This window comes from Ascaphus truei, chromosome 5 (assembly GCF_040206685.1).
Source record: "Ascaphus truei isolate aAscTru1 chromosome 5, aAscTru1.hap1, whole genome shotgun sequence".
NCBI lineage: Eukaryota > Metazoa > Chordata > Amphibia > Anura > Ascaphidae > Ascaphus > Ascaphus truei.
In genome coordinates this window covers 127,355,191-127,372,360 of record NC_134487.1, presented here as the reverse complement: position 1 = coordinate 127,372,360, position 17,170 = coordinate 127,355,191, and the positions used below count along the sequence as shown (strand labels likewise).

The window sequence follows — 17,170 nt, the reverse complement described above, 5'->3', positions numbered from 1 at the left end:
TTGCCTCCCCATCTGAACCTGAAAGGGTCCTACAGTATATTTTCTTTTTTTTAAATCTTTTTCTTATTATGAGAATAACTTTTTAGGGTTGATCTTACTTTCTATTGAAATCCTTTTTTCATTATCCATTTTTGCTAATCTGATTTGCCCTTTTGCAACGTTGGTTACATTGCTTATAATTCTGATATGATGCCTCTGTCCCTTCTGAATTAAAGATGTAATTATAATGCCGTCATTGGTCAAATAAATACAAATTGATTTAAAAAAAAGAATGACAAAGAATCCAGCAAAAGCAAATTCATTTTTCACAGGAATCAAAAAAACTATTTCATTTTGGAGGTGATGGAATAATTATCAGGAAGCCAGCTCCCAGGCTCCAACTTAGCTTGCTGTAGAGATCAACCTTAAATAAAGACTACACTCTTGAAATATATAACTATTTATATATTGCATATGCATGTAGGCTGACAAAGGGTGTCTGATAAAGCAGTTCATTTTGATAGCTGTAGCATTTCTCTTAACCCCCTTAGTATATGTAGGGCAGCATGTATGTAGGCCCACACTGAGAAAGAAGAGTGCCATAGGAGAAGCGGGTGATGGTTTCTTCTGACATGCGAGAGATCAATACTAGGGTATTAGGCAGAAGAATCAGCAGCAAGTAATCCGTTTTGCTGGAGCAGGGAGAACAGAAAGCCTGGGCCATAATCTTCTGTACTACCCATGCAGGCTTTGCTTTAACCTGTTAATGTAGAGTATGTGGAGGGGCTCTACCAAATGCACTGCAAAGACAAATAACTTAAATGGCAGTTAACACTGGTCAGGGTGTAAGACCTCACATCGGTGCTTGGTGAATCTCCCACAAAGTCTGAGGCATCAAATATGGCGACCTCCAGACTTCCGAGAAGTCATTTTATTTAGATTTCCGTCACTCCGCTACTATACAAGAACATATTTGTAAAAATTGAAGGCTATGTTTATCAGCCTTTATGTCTTCTAACCGGCTTATTCTACAGTGCTAGATTTCAGCTATATATTTAGTCATCATTTTCTCTTTCTACTCTACTTACATGGAAAGTAGTATGGGGCAGGGATTCTTCTTTTTGTCCTTAATGTGTTGCATGTGTGAACATTGAGGTATAACATTAAGGCCCCTATTATTATTTACCAAGCAGAGCTATTCAATAGGACAACTTCCAGGGCTGTAAGACATTTTACGGCCCACTTACTTGAACAAGTCATGAAGGTGTCTTCCAGCACCAGAAGGTGTCTCATGAAATAGCACAGTTTAGTAAATATGGGTCTACCCAGCAGGTCTTACTACGCTTGTTTATGCCTTTGTGTAATCATGCCTGGACTACTACAATGTATTCTACCTGGGATTTCCAAAAACAGAGTTGCACCGCCTGCAACTGGTGCAGAATGTGCCACCAAGTTGTTAACTAACGAGACTGGTCTTGCCACATGACCCCTGTTCTCCATTTCCTGCCTGTATTATGGGGAATCTGATTTAAGTTTGGCTTTTGGACATTCAAAATTCTACATAATCATGGTCCAAGTTATTTAAAAGCGCTCCTGTTTACCTACACTCCAACTTGCTCAGAGTTCTCAGAACCTCCCTGAGTTCCTTTGACACCCGATCTCCTACTCTTTGGAACTCTCCATCTTATACGGTCCGTAAGGTCTCATCTCTCGAAATCTTTACAATCAAGCTCAAGACATACCTGTTTATCTGGGCATTTCAATAATGAACCACAACCTGTCCGTTATTTAATAATTACTTTTCCATTCTGTATTCTACTTATCCTATATAGATTGTTAAATATATATTTTTAAACATAAACATGGCCGAGGGATTACCAAGAGAAAGCTGCAAGGTTATCTCGTCGAGGATTTGTGGCTTTTCTACTGGCCATGAGAGCAATCCCTGACCATTTTTAATCTTCCAGTTTGCCCCCTTGACCTCAGGCTTGTCACTCTGAAACCAGGAGGTCCCCGATCAGCTCCAGTGGGCACCCCAGTTCAGGTCAAATGAAAAAAGTAAAATTCTCATACTCAATTGACACATCTCACTTGCTATGTTACTATGTACATAGGCACTCTCACATTTACATACTGTACCTCTCTTGTGCTTCACTTATTAAGGTTGTTAGCACAGGGAGTGCTGTGGTTGAAGTCCAGTTGCTTTGTATGCTGGTGAAATTGCAGCCTGCTATTGAAAGGTTTTTGGGCAAACTTCTTATGAGAAGAGGAGAATAAATCTGAGACCCAATACCAACCCACAATGAAACTGTAAATCCAAACAGGAGACCAACTATGGCACCCTAAAAAATAAAATAAGAATTAGGTTGTGTGCTTTTCCTAAGTTTCAATACTTTCACCAAGTCTGGATTTAAGGTCCGATCACAGTTTATTCACTTGTTTTCCCTAAAATGGGACAGACTGTGTTTTACTTTTGGATTTAGAGGTTTAAAGATTTAGCTAAAGCAAGGGCCTGCTATATGGCGGAAAACTGCACTTAACACTGCGCTAGTGAGCTTTGAAGATACCTGTTAGCACTTAATGATGCATTAACGCCTCATTAAGTCCATAACAAAGCTTTGTGGATCTGGGCCTAAGAAGAATCAGTTGTCGGAGCTGAGCAATAGATAGAAACCAAAGGTATTACAGTAAATAAATTAATGTAATGACATTGTTGTGAAAATGAATGCTAATAAAAAAAAACATGCACATTAGTGACCATATTACTACTACATGGTCTGATACAATTGGCTCATCATCAGTGAATGGCAGCCATACCATATCCAGCGCTTTGCTTTTAATTCTTGATTCTAAATAATATTTATAAAAACGTTTTTACTTACAGTTGGGTTTGCAAAGGGGAAGAGGATACCCAGGGTAAACAGCCCCAGCAACGGGCCTCCAACCATACCAAAAATAGAGAGAGCTGCCTGTAAAAGTTAAAAACAAAACTGTGATAAGTGCTGGAGGAACCTAGAGTGCATTGCAGAGCTAAGCATGTCCTTAATATGTACTGTAAGTACTTGTAATTTTGGAAGCACAGCTGAGACTGGATCACACCAATAGATCTTATAGAATACAAACTCCAGTACTATTGTATTTGTTTTCATGACTTGAAAACGACTTTGTAATGATCGGCAAGACTGGAAGAATGACATTTGGTTGTAAAGTTGCATGTGAACATGCTTTCAATTATTTCAAAATGAAGAGGGGCTCTTTTCTGCAAAGAAAAGTATTTTGACACACTGCACTATTTTTAGGCTCAATGTAGCTTAAAATTCAACTGTGCCCTTTCTGATGCGGAAAGCTTTATGCCACCTCCATCCTCACATATTTATTGATGCAAAATGCATACGTCATTATAATCTAAGTTCTGGGTAACTCCTCCCGCTGTTGACACAATCCCAAAGTCGCAAACTGAGAATAAATAGACCAAGTGCCAGTACGGGTCAAGTCAATGTGAGTTAACGTGTATTTATGTACGTATGTATGTCTTTATTTATATAGCGCCATTAATGTACATAGCACTTCACAGCAGTATTAAACGTGACAATCATATAAATAACAAATAATATAAACAACACATAAAGGGGAGAAGTGCTTCAGTCATAAAAGTAACATTTAGGAACAGGAGTCCCTGCTCCGAAGAGCTTACAGTCTAATTGGTTGGTAGGAAGAACGTACAGAGACAGTAGGAGGACGTTCTGGTAAGTGCGTCTGCAAGGAGCCAAGGTTTCAGTATGCAGTGTAAAACTATCACTCACAGAGCTACTCATATGCTACTCATATGCTTCCTTACGCAGGTTTGTTTTGAGTTGTGTCTTAAAGGTTGATAGAGAGGGTGATAGTCGGGTATTGAGGGGAAGGGCATTCCAGAGGTGTGGGGCAGTCAGTGAGAAAGGTCTAAGGCGGGAGAGGGCTTTAGATACAAAAGGGGTAGAGAGACTTTACCTAGGTATGAAACGTGCAGGTTTGCATGAGTAATGCCTGACTACAGTATAATGAATGAAAGGAAGAGTGTTACTTGTAGAATCTCAGTTTGCCCTATCAAGCATTCAGACGATACTCTAACATACAGTACTTATTTTTGTTACAAGGTTTGAGCTGCATTTTTTTGAAAGATAGGTACTGGCTTTATTTTGCATGAACATAAGAATTCTAAAAGATTTATTTTCTTTATGCTTTTCCACATCACCGTGTTTTAATGAAATTCTTACCTGTAACAAGCCACCCATAAGAGATGCCAAAGCAGCCATGGCAATACATATAACCCCATATACGAGACCTAAGTAAAACATGCATGTCAGAGAGCTGCAACATTCTATTTCAAGGTTTCATTCATACATCAGGAAAACCGAACATCTTTAACCATTTCGCCAGCCAGAAGGGCGTGTAATGTATTCCTGTGCTATGCATTGCTGGCCCGTCCGGCAGTGAAATTAATAAGCACTACAAATTAAATCAATACTTTCCAAAATATTAACTTTCTGAACACAGAAACACAGAACGCCTATGCTCGATTGACCTCTTCTGGCCTCACACATCTGAAAGCATTTTCTTTGAGACTTCCTATCTTTGTTTTACTAAGATTTCACCCAAACAAGGAAAAACGTTATTAGCCTCGCCAATGCCATTAATTATTAAAATTACCCAATCGCCTATACCTAATATTAAACTCACATACTTATGCATTTTGCTCTCCTAATGCTGTATTACTCTAACTACTCTCCTAAGATAATTAGTTCAGAGGCACATGGAATCTCACTGTGCAGAATTTCCATGTTTACTTGGGAAGTCAAAACAGCTGTCTCTGATTTGGTTGTTGGCTCCATACTTCTTTACGCCAACCCTGGCTGTACTGACCGATTAATGCAGTAGGCTAAAGCATAAAAAAGCTCAACAAAAGGAAGAAGCCATAAAGAGACAGGTTTATGCCGTCATTTACATCTCTATGTCCCAGAGTTTTGATATCAGTCAAATTTATAAAGCTGTATTTTTCTCCATTAATTAATCTGCCGTGCTCACATTTTTTTCCTATTTACCTGAGCTGGGACGTCCCCTGGAGCTGATCTGTGCTCTTTCACCCTTCAGGACCCCCTGTTTCTGATTGCCAAGTAGGTGTGACCACCTGGCAAGAATATTTTCCTAATGGACACATAATGGCCATAGGGTCAGGGCTTTCTCCGACAGCCAATAGAAAGTGACAACATCATCAGGATGTGATATTGCGCCTTTCTATTAATGTTGTGGGTCATATTGTTGTTATTTGTGTCAAAACTGGCACAAAAAACAACTAATATCTAAGGAACTGGGGAGTCTCCAAAGGCCACAGATCGACTCCAGTTTTTTGTAAGCTCCATTATTGGTGGAAATTGCTGCTGTAAAGTGAAGACGACAGTAAAAAGAAAATTGCTTACATGGCTTGTAAATCTGGTCATGAGAACCAGTGCATGATATGGGAATAGACACCGGTGTGTTAATGTGGGATCTCACATATCCCTTCCTGGAGCTTAGTGAGCCCTGGCCTAAAGACCATATGTACTAAGCAGTATTATGCCATAATACACCTTCTGTTGCCAGAAGACATCTTACAGTATGTATGGGCTGGTATCTTCAACCACCAGGGGAATTGTTCATTAAACTGCATTAGCGCATATTGGAGCAATATCACACAGAAACTCCCACTGACATCAATGTTAGTTTCCGTGTGATAGTGCCCAGACCAGAATTGCCACAGTTTCATTAATAACCCTCCAATGTGTCTTCCAGCCTCAGAAGGTGTTTTTGGGCATTGTACCGTTTAGCGAATATGGCCCTTTATGGCTTAGAATTTTTTAGCAAGTGAAGCCCTAAATCACAAAGTGACCCAAAATATGAGCAGCACATAAAATAGTTTGGAAGAATATTTTTGAGAACAAAACGTCTATTTTTTGCATATATAATAGTTCAAAGAATACTACACAATAGAATATTGATTTAAACTTTGTTTACAAAAAATATCTACACTCTTCCTAGATCGATATTAATTAAAAAGTTCTCCAAAAAAAGAGACCTACTTGTTCCTTTGGAAATCCAAGACAATTTTGTTTCATTGAGAGATTTGAAATAAGGTCTTATAAGATCTTCAACTGTAACGGCAGCTAAAGCATTGATACTGGAGGAAACAGTACTGGAATGCAAAATAAATCAATGTTAACATTTTAGTCATGTGAAAACAATACTGTATTCTAAAGATGCATCACATTAAAGCTGCAGTTCAGGCAATATCCTGCATGTGTGTGTGTTTTTTTTAATAAATCAGTTCTATAGTAAGAAAAAATACTTTTAGCATTTTCTGTTTTAAAAAAAAACAACTTTGAAAGACCAATTTTCTTGTATTCTATTTTAACAAGCATGCTTGTTCCTATAGCAACGATTTACATTCACCATATTTAAAGATGTCGCCAAACTTTGCCGATCAATAGACAGGCAGCTATGCAGTTCTTTAGGTAATTAGAGATTGTCCACATGAAACTATTGAAGTAAAAAAATAAATTAAAAAAAAAAAAAGACTGAACTGCAGCTTTAAATGTACATTCATTGTTTTGTAATGATACTTGCCTTTATCCAAGAGGGCTTATTTCACCATCATAAGAGTAATAATAATCATTTAATAATACGCACAAATAAAAATATGCACAAATTAGACATAACAGTATAATTTAAAAAAAATCAATGTTGGTTTGTGAGTTTATTTTGCTTGCTAGGAAGTATGCTGAGCTCACTTACAATGCACCAGTGGGCGTCTCTAACATTAAAAGGCTTAAAATAAGAAACTGGCTATTGTCTTTGAAATGAAGCATAGCTCTGACTATGATTTGGGATTTCATGCAGCTTTCCCTTTCATACTTCCCTGATTTTACTTTACCTTAACGTTCCACTGTAAGCACAGGCTACAAACAGTCCCGGAAGTCCTGGATAGTCTCGCAGAATGTCCAGTGCCAGGTAAGGCATAAGCTAAGAAACATTACATGCGTATTATGTAGCAGCTATCACAGTCATTGAAAAATACATGTGCTATTTTGGAAGCTTTGGGATTTTTCCACTTAACAGTCAGGATGTCCAGCATTGAATAGTTAAAACTGTAGCATTTATATATTGTATTTATGTCTACCCCGTGCTGGAGAGGAGATAAGCTCCATTCAGATGAATGGGACACAATTCTTCTCCAGCATATAGACACATCTTCATTTCCTTTATGGTATTTCAAAATAGTACGAAGGCTCTGAGTTTGATTCTAATAGGAGGTTGTATACATTAGTCTACAAAAATCAGATTTTTGTCATTAAACTGTATTATCTGTGAAACTGAGATATTTGTATATTTCTTGGCAACATATTTTTAGATAATAGATTTGTTTTTGCAGTGGCAATTAGAGGGTCAGTTTGAACCCGTTGCCTGTGTCCGTGTATCATGCTACTTTATACTTACTTTAGGTCCTTGTGATAGTTACAAATGTGGACCTTAGCAACAGTAGACATTAGGAAGGAGATACTTGACAATGTATCATAATTGCATATATCAAGTTCTGTGCCCCGGGCTATAATTTTACTTCCTTTTTCCTTCATCAAAAAAGCTGATAGATGTGAGGGAGAACAAACCTTCTGTCTAACACATTTGTGCATCGGAGTATCGTTTTGGGAACTGAAGAAACCCAATCCTTTGGATGAGACTTTTAGTCCCTTAGTGAGTGAGGCCCACAGTAGCCTACAGCAGTGCAATAAACAAACTGCAATTGACTTGAATAGTAGATTTCAGCTGATCACTTCAGACATTATCAAATAAGCAATATCAGGAGAAAAAAAACTGACATACAAGCCAAAAGACTGCACCACTTCGTATGAGACAGTGAAGAGGGTGAACATGGGAGAATATTACATACATTTTGATAAAGCTCCTTGAAGCGAAACATGTCAATGTAATTTCTCCCGTTTTTATTTTTGCTGCAAATAAATCGTTTTTTCACCCTCTTCACTGTCTCATACGAAGTGGTGCAGTGTCTTTTGGCTTGTTGCCACTTTTTTTCTCCTGATATTGCTTATCTCCAACATTTTGCACACTAGAGATTGCACTGGGCAAGTGAAGACTCCTGTTTCATGTGGATTACACCAGGAGAGGACATTCATTAATCTGTGAGTACTTTTCCAAGCTTTGGACTGTCTTGATACTAGGAGGTTGCCCTTGGATATTGGGGCATGCAATGTATTTTGCCTATTAAACTCTGCAATATGTGGGATCCCCCACAAGATTAATGCTCTAGAATGGATTTATCATAGATTTGCCTAGTGTGTATCTTATATTGCATATATCTCTAATTCTAAGTGAACATATTGGAAGAATTCTCTATCCTTAAGTGTTTTTCTCATTTAATTAGTGCGTCCCATAGCTTTGAGCCCCATTTTCTCCCTGCTGGGAGTTTCTATTATTATTATTATTAAATAAGCGTCTTAATGGGAATATAGTATGAACTATAGCCAATTTTACAGAATAAGGAACAACAGGACAAATAAGATTGTCCGAAGTTAGATATGCAAGATACATACCAGGAAGCTGGCAGCAAAGAATAAGCCATGGATTCAAAATTGGACTAAGAACATGTACCAATCTTATACTATATTAGTGAAAGCACTGTATGTTTGCCTGCCTGCCTGCCTGCATGCATGCCTGCCTGCTGGATGTCCGGTGTCCCTAGCGGCAATCTCATTGGTCCCTTGGCCCGCCCGCCCCCGCACACCTCTCATTGGCCTCACACACTCACACCACCCCCTTGGCCCGCCCCCCACACCTCTCATTGGCCTGAGGCGGAGTGACGGGCCAAAGGTCCAAAAAAAAAAAAAAAACACACACACACACACACACACACACACACACACACACACACACACCCTCTCTCCCCTCTCCAAATCACCTTTTCCCCCTCCCCAGCGGCATCACCTCTTCCCCCTCCCCAGCGGCATCACCTCTTCCCCCTCCCCAGCGGCATCACCTCTTCCCCCTCCCCAGCGGCATCACCTCTTCCCCCTCCCCAGCGGCATCACCTCTTCCCCCTCCCCAGCGGCATCACCTCTTCCCCCTCCCCAGCGGCATCACCTCTTCCCCCTCCCCAGCGGCATCACCTCTTCCCCCTCCCCAGCGGCATCACCTCTCCCCGCTCCAAATCACCTCTCCCCGCTCCAAATCACCCCTCCCCCCTCCCCGCTCCAAATCACCTCGCTTCCCGCAGCTGCCACGCGGCGCGTAAGATGGCGGACCCCCTTCCTCCCTCGCGGCGCCGAGTCAGACGGTGGCGGCGCCCGGAAGTACAGGTAGGTGTCGCTCCCCACCTCCGGCGCCAAACGGAACTGAGAAAGGGCGCATCAACTGAGGTGTGTGTGTGTGTGTGTGTGTGTGTGTGTGTGTCACTGTCCACTGCCCCCCCCTCCTATCCACTGCCCCCCCCTCCTGTCCACTGCCCCCCCCTCCTGTCCACTGCCCCCCCCTCCTGTCCACTGCGTCCCCCCTCCTGTCCACTGCGTCCCCCCTCCTGTCCCCCATCCTGTCCCCCCTCCTGTCCACTGCCCCCCCTCCTGTCCACTGCCCCCCCTCCTGTCCACTGCCCCCCCCCTCCTGTCCACTGCCCCCCCTCCTGTCCACTGCCCCCCCCTCCTGTCCACTGCCCCCCCCTCCTGTCCACTGCCCCCCCCTCCTGTCCACTGCCCCCCCTCCTGTCCACTGCCCCCCCCTCCTGTCCACTGCCCCCCCCCTGTCCACTGCCCCCTCCCTCCTGTCCACTGCCCCCCCCCCTCCTGTCCACTGCCCCCCCCCTCCTGTCCACTGCCCCCCCCTCCTGTCCACTGCCCCCCCCCTCCTGTCCACTGCCCCCCCCTCCTGTCCACTGCCCCCCCCTCCTGTCCACTGCCCCCCCCCCTGTCCACTGCCCCCCCCCTCCTGTCCACTGCCCCCCCCCTCCTGTCCACTGCCCCCCCCTCCTGTCCACTGCCCCCCCCCTCCTGTCCACTGCCCCCCCCCTCCTGTCCACTGCCCCCCCCCTCCTGTCCACTGCCCCCCCCCTCCTGTCCACTGCCCCCCCCTCCTGTCCACTGCCCCCTCCCTCCTGTCCACTGCCCCCCCCTCCTGTCCACTGCCCCCCCCTCCTGTCCACTGCCCCCCCCCTCCTGTCCACTGCCCCCCCCCTCCTGTCCACTGCCCCCCCCCTCCTGTACACTGCCCCCCCCCCCTCCTGTCCACTGCAGGAAATGCAGGGGGAGGAATCCATGGCTTTGAGGCGCCCCCCCCCTCCCTTTGACGCCCCCCCCCCTCCCTTTGACGCCCCCCCCTCCCTTTGACGCCCCCCCCCCTCCCTTTGACGCCCCCCCCCCCTCCCTTTGACGCCCCCCCCCCCCTCCCTTTGACGCTCTCCCTTTGACGCCCCCCCCCTCTCCCTTTGACGCCCCCCCCCCCCCTTTGACGCCTCCCCCCTCCCTTTGACGCCCCCCCCTCCCTTTGACGCCCCCCCCCTCCCTTTGATGCCCCCCCCCTCCCTTTGACGCCCCCCCCTCCCTTTGACGCCCCCCCCTCCCTTTGACGCCCCCCCCCTCCCTTTGACGCCCCCCCCCCCTCCCTTTGACGCCCCCCCTCCCTTTGACGCCCCCCCCCTCCCTTTGACGCCCCCCCCCTCCCTTTGACGCCCCCCCCCTCCCTTTGACGCCCCCCCCTCCCTTTGACGCCCCCCCCCTCCCTTTGACGCCCCCCCCCCTCCCTTTGACGCCCCCCCCCCTCCCTTTGACGCCCCCCCCCCTCCCTTTGACGCCCCCCCCTCCCTTTGACGCCCCCCCCCTCCCTTTGACGCCCCCCCCTGCCTTTGACGCCCCGCGCGCACACACTGACTGACTGCCGCACGCACGCACACACTGACTGACGCGCACACAAAGCCTGACTGACGCACGCACACACTGACTGAGGCACACACTGACTGTGTGTGCATCAGTCAGTCTGTGTGTGTTTGTGTTTCTGCCTCAGACTCACTGACGCGCGAGCAAACACACAGTGACTGACGCACACACGCTACATGAAGCTGTAAAGGAGGGAGGGAGGGGGGGGACTGGATTGATGTGAATGGGGGACAAACAGAGAGAGGGGGGAGGAGAGAGAGGAACGGGAACATTACATCCCGGGCAACGCCGGGTCTCTCAGCTAGTATTTACATAAACTCATAAGATACAAAGTACAAGATGCTTCACATAGCTAGCAATTTGTGCTCTCAAAGGCTCAACTGATGTTTGTGTTAGAGCAGACAGGCTACCACTAGGTCGGATATTGATGGCTTTAATTGCATGCTACCCTTGATATTTCAGTGCTTGTAACAGTTTCACTTAATTGCTTATTGTTTGCTCTCACCTGATCTGGGGCTGATACGAACTTGGCAGACCAGGGATCACAGTCACGATAGATTGAGTACATGCCCAGTCCACTTAATACTGCACAGGCCAGGATTGCCCAGAGTCCAAGAAGATTTATATATAGAGACCTAAACAGATAGGAAATATCATTGCAAGCAGGCCTATATACGCTTGCTACAGCAAAGGAAAATAGCACTTGTGAGCACATTAACATTTCGCAGACACGTCTGCAGCCCTGCTTTCCACCATTATCTCCTAGCATACGGTGTGTCCACTGCAGCCAGGGATTCTGGGAAATTACATGCAAATGAGCACACAGTGTTACCGTTTGCTTCAAATCCATTTTGATATGGATGCCTATAAACTTCTTTTTGCCATTATGCAGCAGACATAAGCTTATAGGGGCACATTTCAGAATGGATTTTCAAGCTCACGGTGATTGACTCTGTATAGATCATTATTTTAAATTAACATTTGTGTCTCCCAGTAGGAGCCCTCAAAATAGAAAATTTTACAAAATAATTTACTTTACTATGAAACATGAAGTAACAGATTAAACATTACATCTGGCAGACAGGACTGCACTCACATGGACACACATTCTGGCAAATGTGTATCAAGACAAGTGCAATTCAGGGCAAGAAAGGTGCGGCAGATGTCTAAAAAAAATCTTATTACTTTAAAAAAAAAATTGTTTCTTCAATACATCAACTGCAACTTTTTATAGAGAGGTAGCCAAAGAACATGAAGTAAGGTCACCAAAACAATGTAAAGGTTTTGTAAGAATGGTATGTGTCATTATAAATCATGAAACAGTGTGTGGGAATAGGAATTTTCTTCCTAACACCCTAGCCTGAAGTAAAATGATGTGTCTGGTCATGCCAGGATTTCAAGTAGCTTGATTGATATAAAGCACATGCCCTTGTGCTAAAGGACAAAGCACTTTAGAGGCTTGTATACTTACAGCATTTTATCAGCACATCTTCTATTGTACACATTAGATATTCCACCTACATTCCATTTTAGAAGACTGAGTCAATGAAGAAGGTCCAACTGGAGGTCTATCTGTGGCCAAAAATCAAAAAAGGTGCTCATCCTATACGACTGGAAAGTTAAGGGTGTTGACAAAAAAAACCTTGAAGGGCAGACCGCTTTACCCAGACCGGCAACTCGCACGGTCCCCCCATGTGACACACAGATTTGACCCCCTTTTCACTGTCATCCAGGGGAGTGGAAAAATAGCGCAAGCGTTATGAAAAGAGAGTGTTCCCAAGTGGGTCGTCAGACTCCAGGAGAAGGAGCGGAGCCTCAACCTGGTAACTAAAATCGCCAGGTTGGGAAGTCTGCATACCGACTGTGCTGTCTGTCTTTTTAAACATGTTGTCCTCCACCTGGCTTAGCCACTGGAACTTATCAAGGCTTTGTTTAAAAAATAACATAAAAGAATCAAGCACAATTCTTTCCTTGCCGTCAAGCAGACGGTTCTCTCCCTGTGAAGATATGACGATGTCAAATCCTGAACAGAAGAGACGCCATATTGTCACTTTCTTTCGCTCTCTCTTTCGCTCTCTCTTTCTCTATCTATCTGTATATATATCTGTTTAGTATACATTTAGTTAACGAAAATTAGTAAATATAAAAAACTCAGATATGCAGAAAAGCAGTATTTGTCATCAAAGCTAAATAGATAAGAACAGAGTCTAAGTTAGACATATATCAGGGGTTGGCAAAACAGGCAGGAATTTAGGGAGGTAGAAAGATGGACGACGCCAAGAATGGGTTATACTCGTATAATATCATGAGGATCAGAGAGTATATAACATGTTGAAATTACAGTTGAAATTGGGAAAAACAAGTACATATATGAGCTTGTCCAGATACTTGGTATAATTGTGTGATCCATGGGGAATTGAACTTACAATTACTTGGAACTTACACTGACTAATTCTCTATTCATAACCTGTGACAATGCCTGTAAAGAATGATGCTATGATGATCTGATGCTGTACTCTATATTGTCTCTGAATAAATACTGGAACAAAGAATTTGCTCCATGTGACTAAGGTGACACAGCTTATCTTCAAGATAGAGAAGGACCTATCTTCACCCTGCAGCCCTGTCTGCAGAGACACAGGTAAAAGCAATGTTTTTCATCAAATAGGGTAGGCGGGTTTGAATGATGATTTGGGGGGTCTGCGCGATCATTGCATTGAGGGCCTGTATGATCATTGGGGAGGAGTGGGTGGAGTTGTATGATTTTTTTAAGGGAGGGGGCCTGATGATAGTTGGGGGGAGTCTCTATGATTAATGGGTGAAGGGGTAGGTATTATTATTTGGGGGTGTCTGGGTGATTATTTAGGGGTCTGTATGATGTACAGTACTGTGTTTAATCTATAACTTGTGGTGAACAAGTTACTTTTTTTCCTTGACTAGTGAATGTCAGTGGCATTTTTTGTAAAGACCATGTCAATGAGATTTGGCTTTAAATAGGGATGATTTTTTTTTTTAACCTTTCTAGTGTCGGAGGTCAGCTGGCACCAGAGCGCTCCAGGAGCGATCAGATGACCGTGCCAGGCCCGGATGCCAGAAATGTTAATACAGGGGGCACCACTTCCGTTTCGATCATGTTGACTGCTCCATCAGAGAGGTCAGCCGGATCAGCCCCCCGGAAAGTGAGCAGGTGCTCATGACGTACCCGATACATCATAAGGACAGTCTAATTAATAAATCTGTTGCTGATCATATAGGACCCATAAATATGCTTTGTAAAAGAATATGCAAAATGTCTCGTTCTGGTTAACACAAACTTGTATGTATTATCTTCTTTTCAAGTTAATGGCAGTTACTGGTTAACTGTATAGTGATATATACTGATAGAAAGCGAAGTAATATTTACAATTAATGGTGGCCTTCACTGTATCGTACTGACCACTGCCTATTGGTAAATAACTTCCTCAGAGCTAATGGATGAGTAAGTATACCAGACAAATATATACTGTATCAGACAAACGTACATTTTTGCTTGAAATCTGTTTTTGCATGCAATATATCTCTGGACTTGGGACTGGTTGACACCATAGATTCCGGTCCAAGTAAAGGTTCCTCCAATGACAATGGTCCAAAAAGTGTGTCTCTGCAGTGGGTTAGGATCGAAACTAAAGAGAAAAATAATAATTGCAATAAAAATAAATAGACAATATTATTTTCTGGTTACAAATTTCTGTTAAATCAGTTATTCAAATGTTTGTTTTCCATGACCCATTTCTGTAAATGCCGTAATAAAGAAAAAAGTGATTTCTGGCTATTTTTGAAAGAACAGAGCAAAAAAAAACAAATATCAGCTCCAGAAGCAAAAAGGTAAGTGAAATCAATTCTGGTGAGTTCCCCAACTTCTTTTCATAGCAAGCGGTAGTCCACTCGATCATTTTTTGTTTCTATTTTTGAAAGAAGTATTCGTTTGTAGTTAGTGATATATATATTTTTTAAATTGTGTAAAAAATGATATCTATTTTAAACTAATCAACAACACACATATATCAAGAAACTTAAAAAAAGAACTGAAATTGAAAAAAATCCATAAAGCAACTTACTCCCAAAAATTTAACCTATCTCCATAGTAGGAATCATTTAAAATAGGGGCGATTCCTCCTTTGACAACCACAGTTCGTATAATTACAGATGAAAATCCAGCAACCATAATTCCAACTTGAAATACGTCCGTCCACACTACCGCTTTAAGGCCTCCCTGGAACAGAGGAAATATGTTACCGGCGAGGAGATATTTCATTCTGATTTACATCTGGAGAATTCTTTATAAATAAGAGTTTATTGAAATATCAGAATCTGTTCAGAAATCCGGAAAGGTGTTTACACTGTTAATGAGCAATTATAAAATCCCAGGAAAGTGTAGTGCTAGATAAGCGCACACGTATCTCTTTAGCCCGCAACGGTCAGAGTATGGTGGAATGAGGAGGCCCACATTACTTCTACTATATTTTGTGATGAAGACCAGTTTTGATTGAACTAAAATGGAATCATTTCGAATGGAACGAATGGCCTTTTATCTTTGTTACTTTGCAGCTTATCTGGCAAATAGGGGGTTTTCTGTCCATTCTTTTTAAAATTGGAAAAAGATGCTTGGAGTTAGTAATCATTGGGATTCATCTTAATAAATTGATGCTAAAATACCATATATATATTTTTTTTTTACCGATTGCCAGCTGCCCGTTATTTGAAATTCATTAGCTATTCAATACTCTCACAGTCATTCTTTAACATGTATTATAGGTAGATTTTAGATAAATGTATACATGAACGTATAAGTATATCTTTATGTATATAGCGCCCACGGGTGTACACAGCGACAAGACAAGACAATGCACGGAATGATAATAATATAAGTACAACAAGCAAAGTCAGACAAAAGGAAAGAAAATCCTGATCTTAAGGGGTATGTTGGGAGACTAACAGAGACAGCAGGTGAATAAGTGCTGTAGATGGTAGTGCTTGGCCAGAATGGTTGATAGGAGCAACTGTGGGTGTGGGGCAGGGGCCATGAGTCCAGGTTATTGAAATGCTTAATTTAAGAGGTGAGTTGTAAGGTTTAACTTGAAGGTGGTTGGCATATACTGAGTGTGAGGGTGTTATATCCTAGTCTCTTTCCTACAAGCATCCGAAAACCGCTACAGAATTCTGCTTTGTACTTGTAACATGCTATTTTAATAGTGTCACTGTATTAAGGCAGATGTTCCTTCTGACAGAAGTGGGTAGGAATAAAGTGAGTGCTTGCTTACCATTGTACAGTAGAAAGTACACACCACTCCAGTTGCAACGACAGCACCCCACAAGTTAAACCCCGTGACTGAAATAGGTAAAAAGATGAATACTTACAGTAGCTGTGACAAGTATGTTTAGAGAAATATAAACACATGCTCACTTAGATCAGATGCATTGTAAGGAACCCCAACCCTCTCTAATAGCACCTCTGAGATATGATTGAGATTGAAAATGACACATAATGTACATCTTGCCACATGTATGTGCACTTGGAGCAGCTGTTCCAGGGAGCATACCACTGTGAGATGTGTGAGCAAATGGTTTCTTTAGAATCTCAGATTGCTGATCTGAAGAGGCAACTTGCAATATTGAGGGACATTTAAAATCTTGAGAGGAGTTTAGGGTTCACTGAGCAGGCCCAGGCTGTGACTAGTAGTGCCAATGGTGGAGCTGAGAGTGAGGAACAGGAACAGGTATGTTGCTGAGTAAAAATTAGAAGGGAAGCAGGGGGAGAGGAAGAGGCAGGCCAGTTCTGAGCTGACCCATCATAATAGATTTGCCAGATTGAGTGAAGATATTGGGAGTGTCAGGGCAGGAATGGCAAGGCTGGGGGAGTCTGATTCCTCTAGCAGCCAGGGGAATAGTTCAAGCACAGAGGGGACTCGGAATACTCAGAGACCAAGAAAGATTGTATGGGTAGGGGACTCCATTATTAGAAGGTAGATAGGGCAATCTGTTGCCATGACCGCATGAACCGAACAGTTTGTCTCCTGGGGGTTCGAGTTCGGCACATTGTGGATCGGGTAGACAGATTGTTGGGAAGGGCTGGGACTGACCCGGCAGTGTTGGTACCCATTGGCATTTCAGGGATCTAGACCACAAGCTTAAGGTAAGTACTTCCAATGTAGCATTTTCTGAAATACTACCAGTGCCATGCGCTACCCCAGGGGGATAGTCAG

General features: G+C 43.2%; 1 protein-coding gene across 4 annotated transcripts in view; it reads right to left on the bottom strand.

Annotated features, from left to right (window-relative positions):
- The window catches only part of LOC142495336 (sodium-coupled monocarboxylate transporter 1-like), a 37,635-nt gene that overhangs the window by 10,009 nt on the left and 10,456 nt on the right, over positions 1-17,170 (bottom strand). For all 4 annotated transcript variants that reach the window (XM_075600672.1, XM_075600670.1, XM_075600671.1 and 1 more), the window contains 9 exons: positions 16,229-16,296; positions 15,026-15,180; positions 14,450-14,590; positions 11,434-11,563; positions 6,926-7,014; positions 6,075-6,187; positions 4,236-4,303; positions 2,862-2,948; positions 2,119-2,321 (listed from right to left, as the gene is read on the bottom strand). In XM_075600672.1, coding sequence (XP_075456787.1) covers positions 2,119-2,321; positions 2,862-2,948; positions 4,236-4,303; positions 6,075-6,187; positions 6,926-7,014; positions 11,434-11,563; positions 14,450-14,590; positions 15,026-15,180; positions 16,229-16,296 — 1,054 coding nt within the window. The remainder of the gene's footprint in view (positions 1-2,118; positions 2,322-2,861; positions 2,949-4,235; positions 4,304-6,074; positions 6,188-6,925; positions 7,015-11,433; positions 11,564-14,449; positions 14,591-15,025; positions 15,181-16,228; positions 16,297-17,170) is intronic.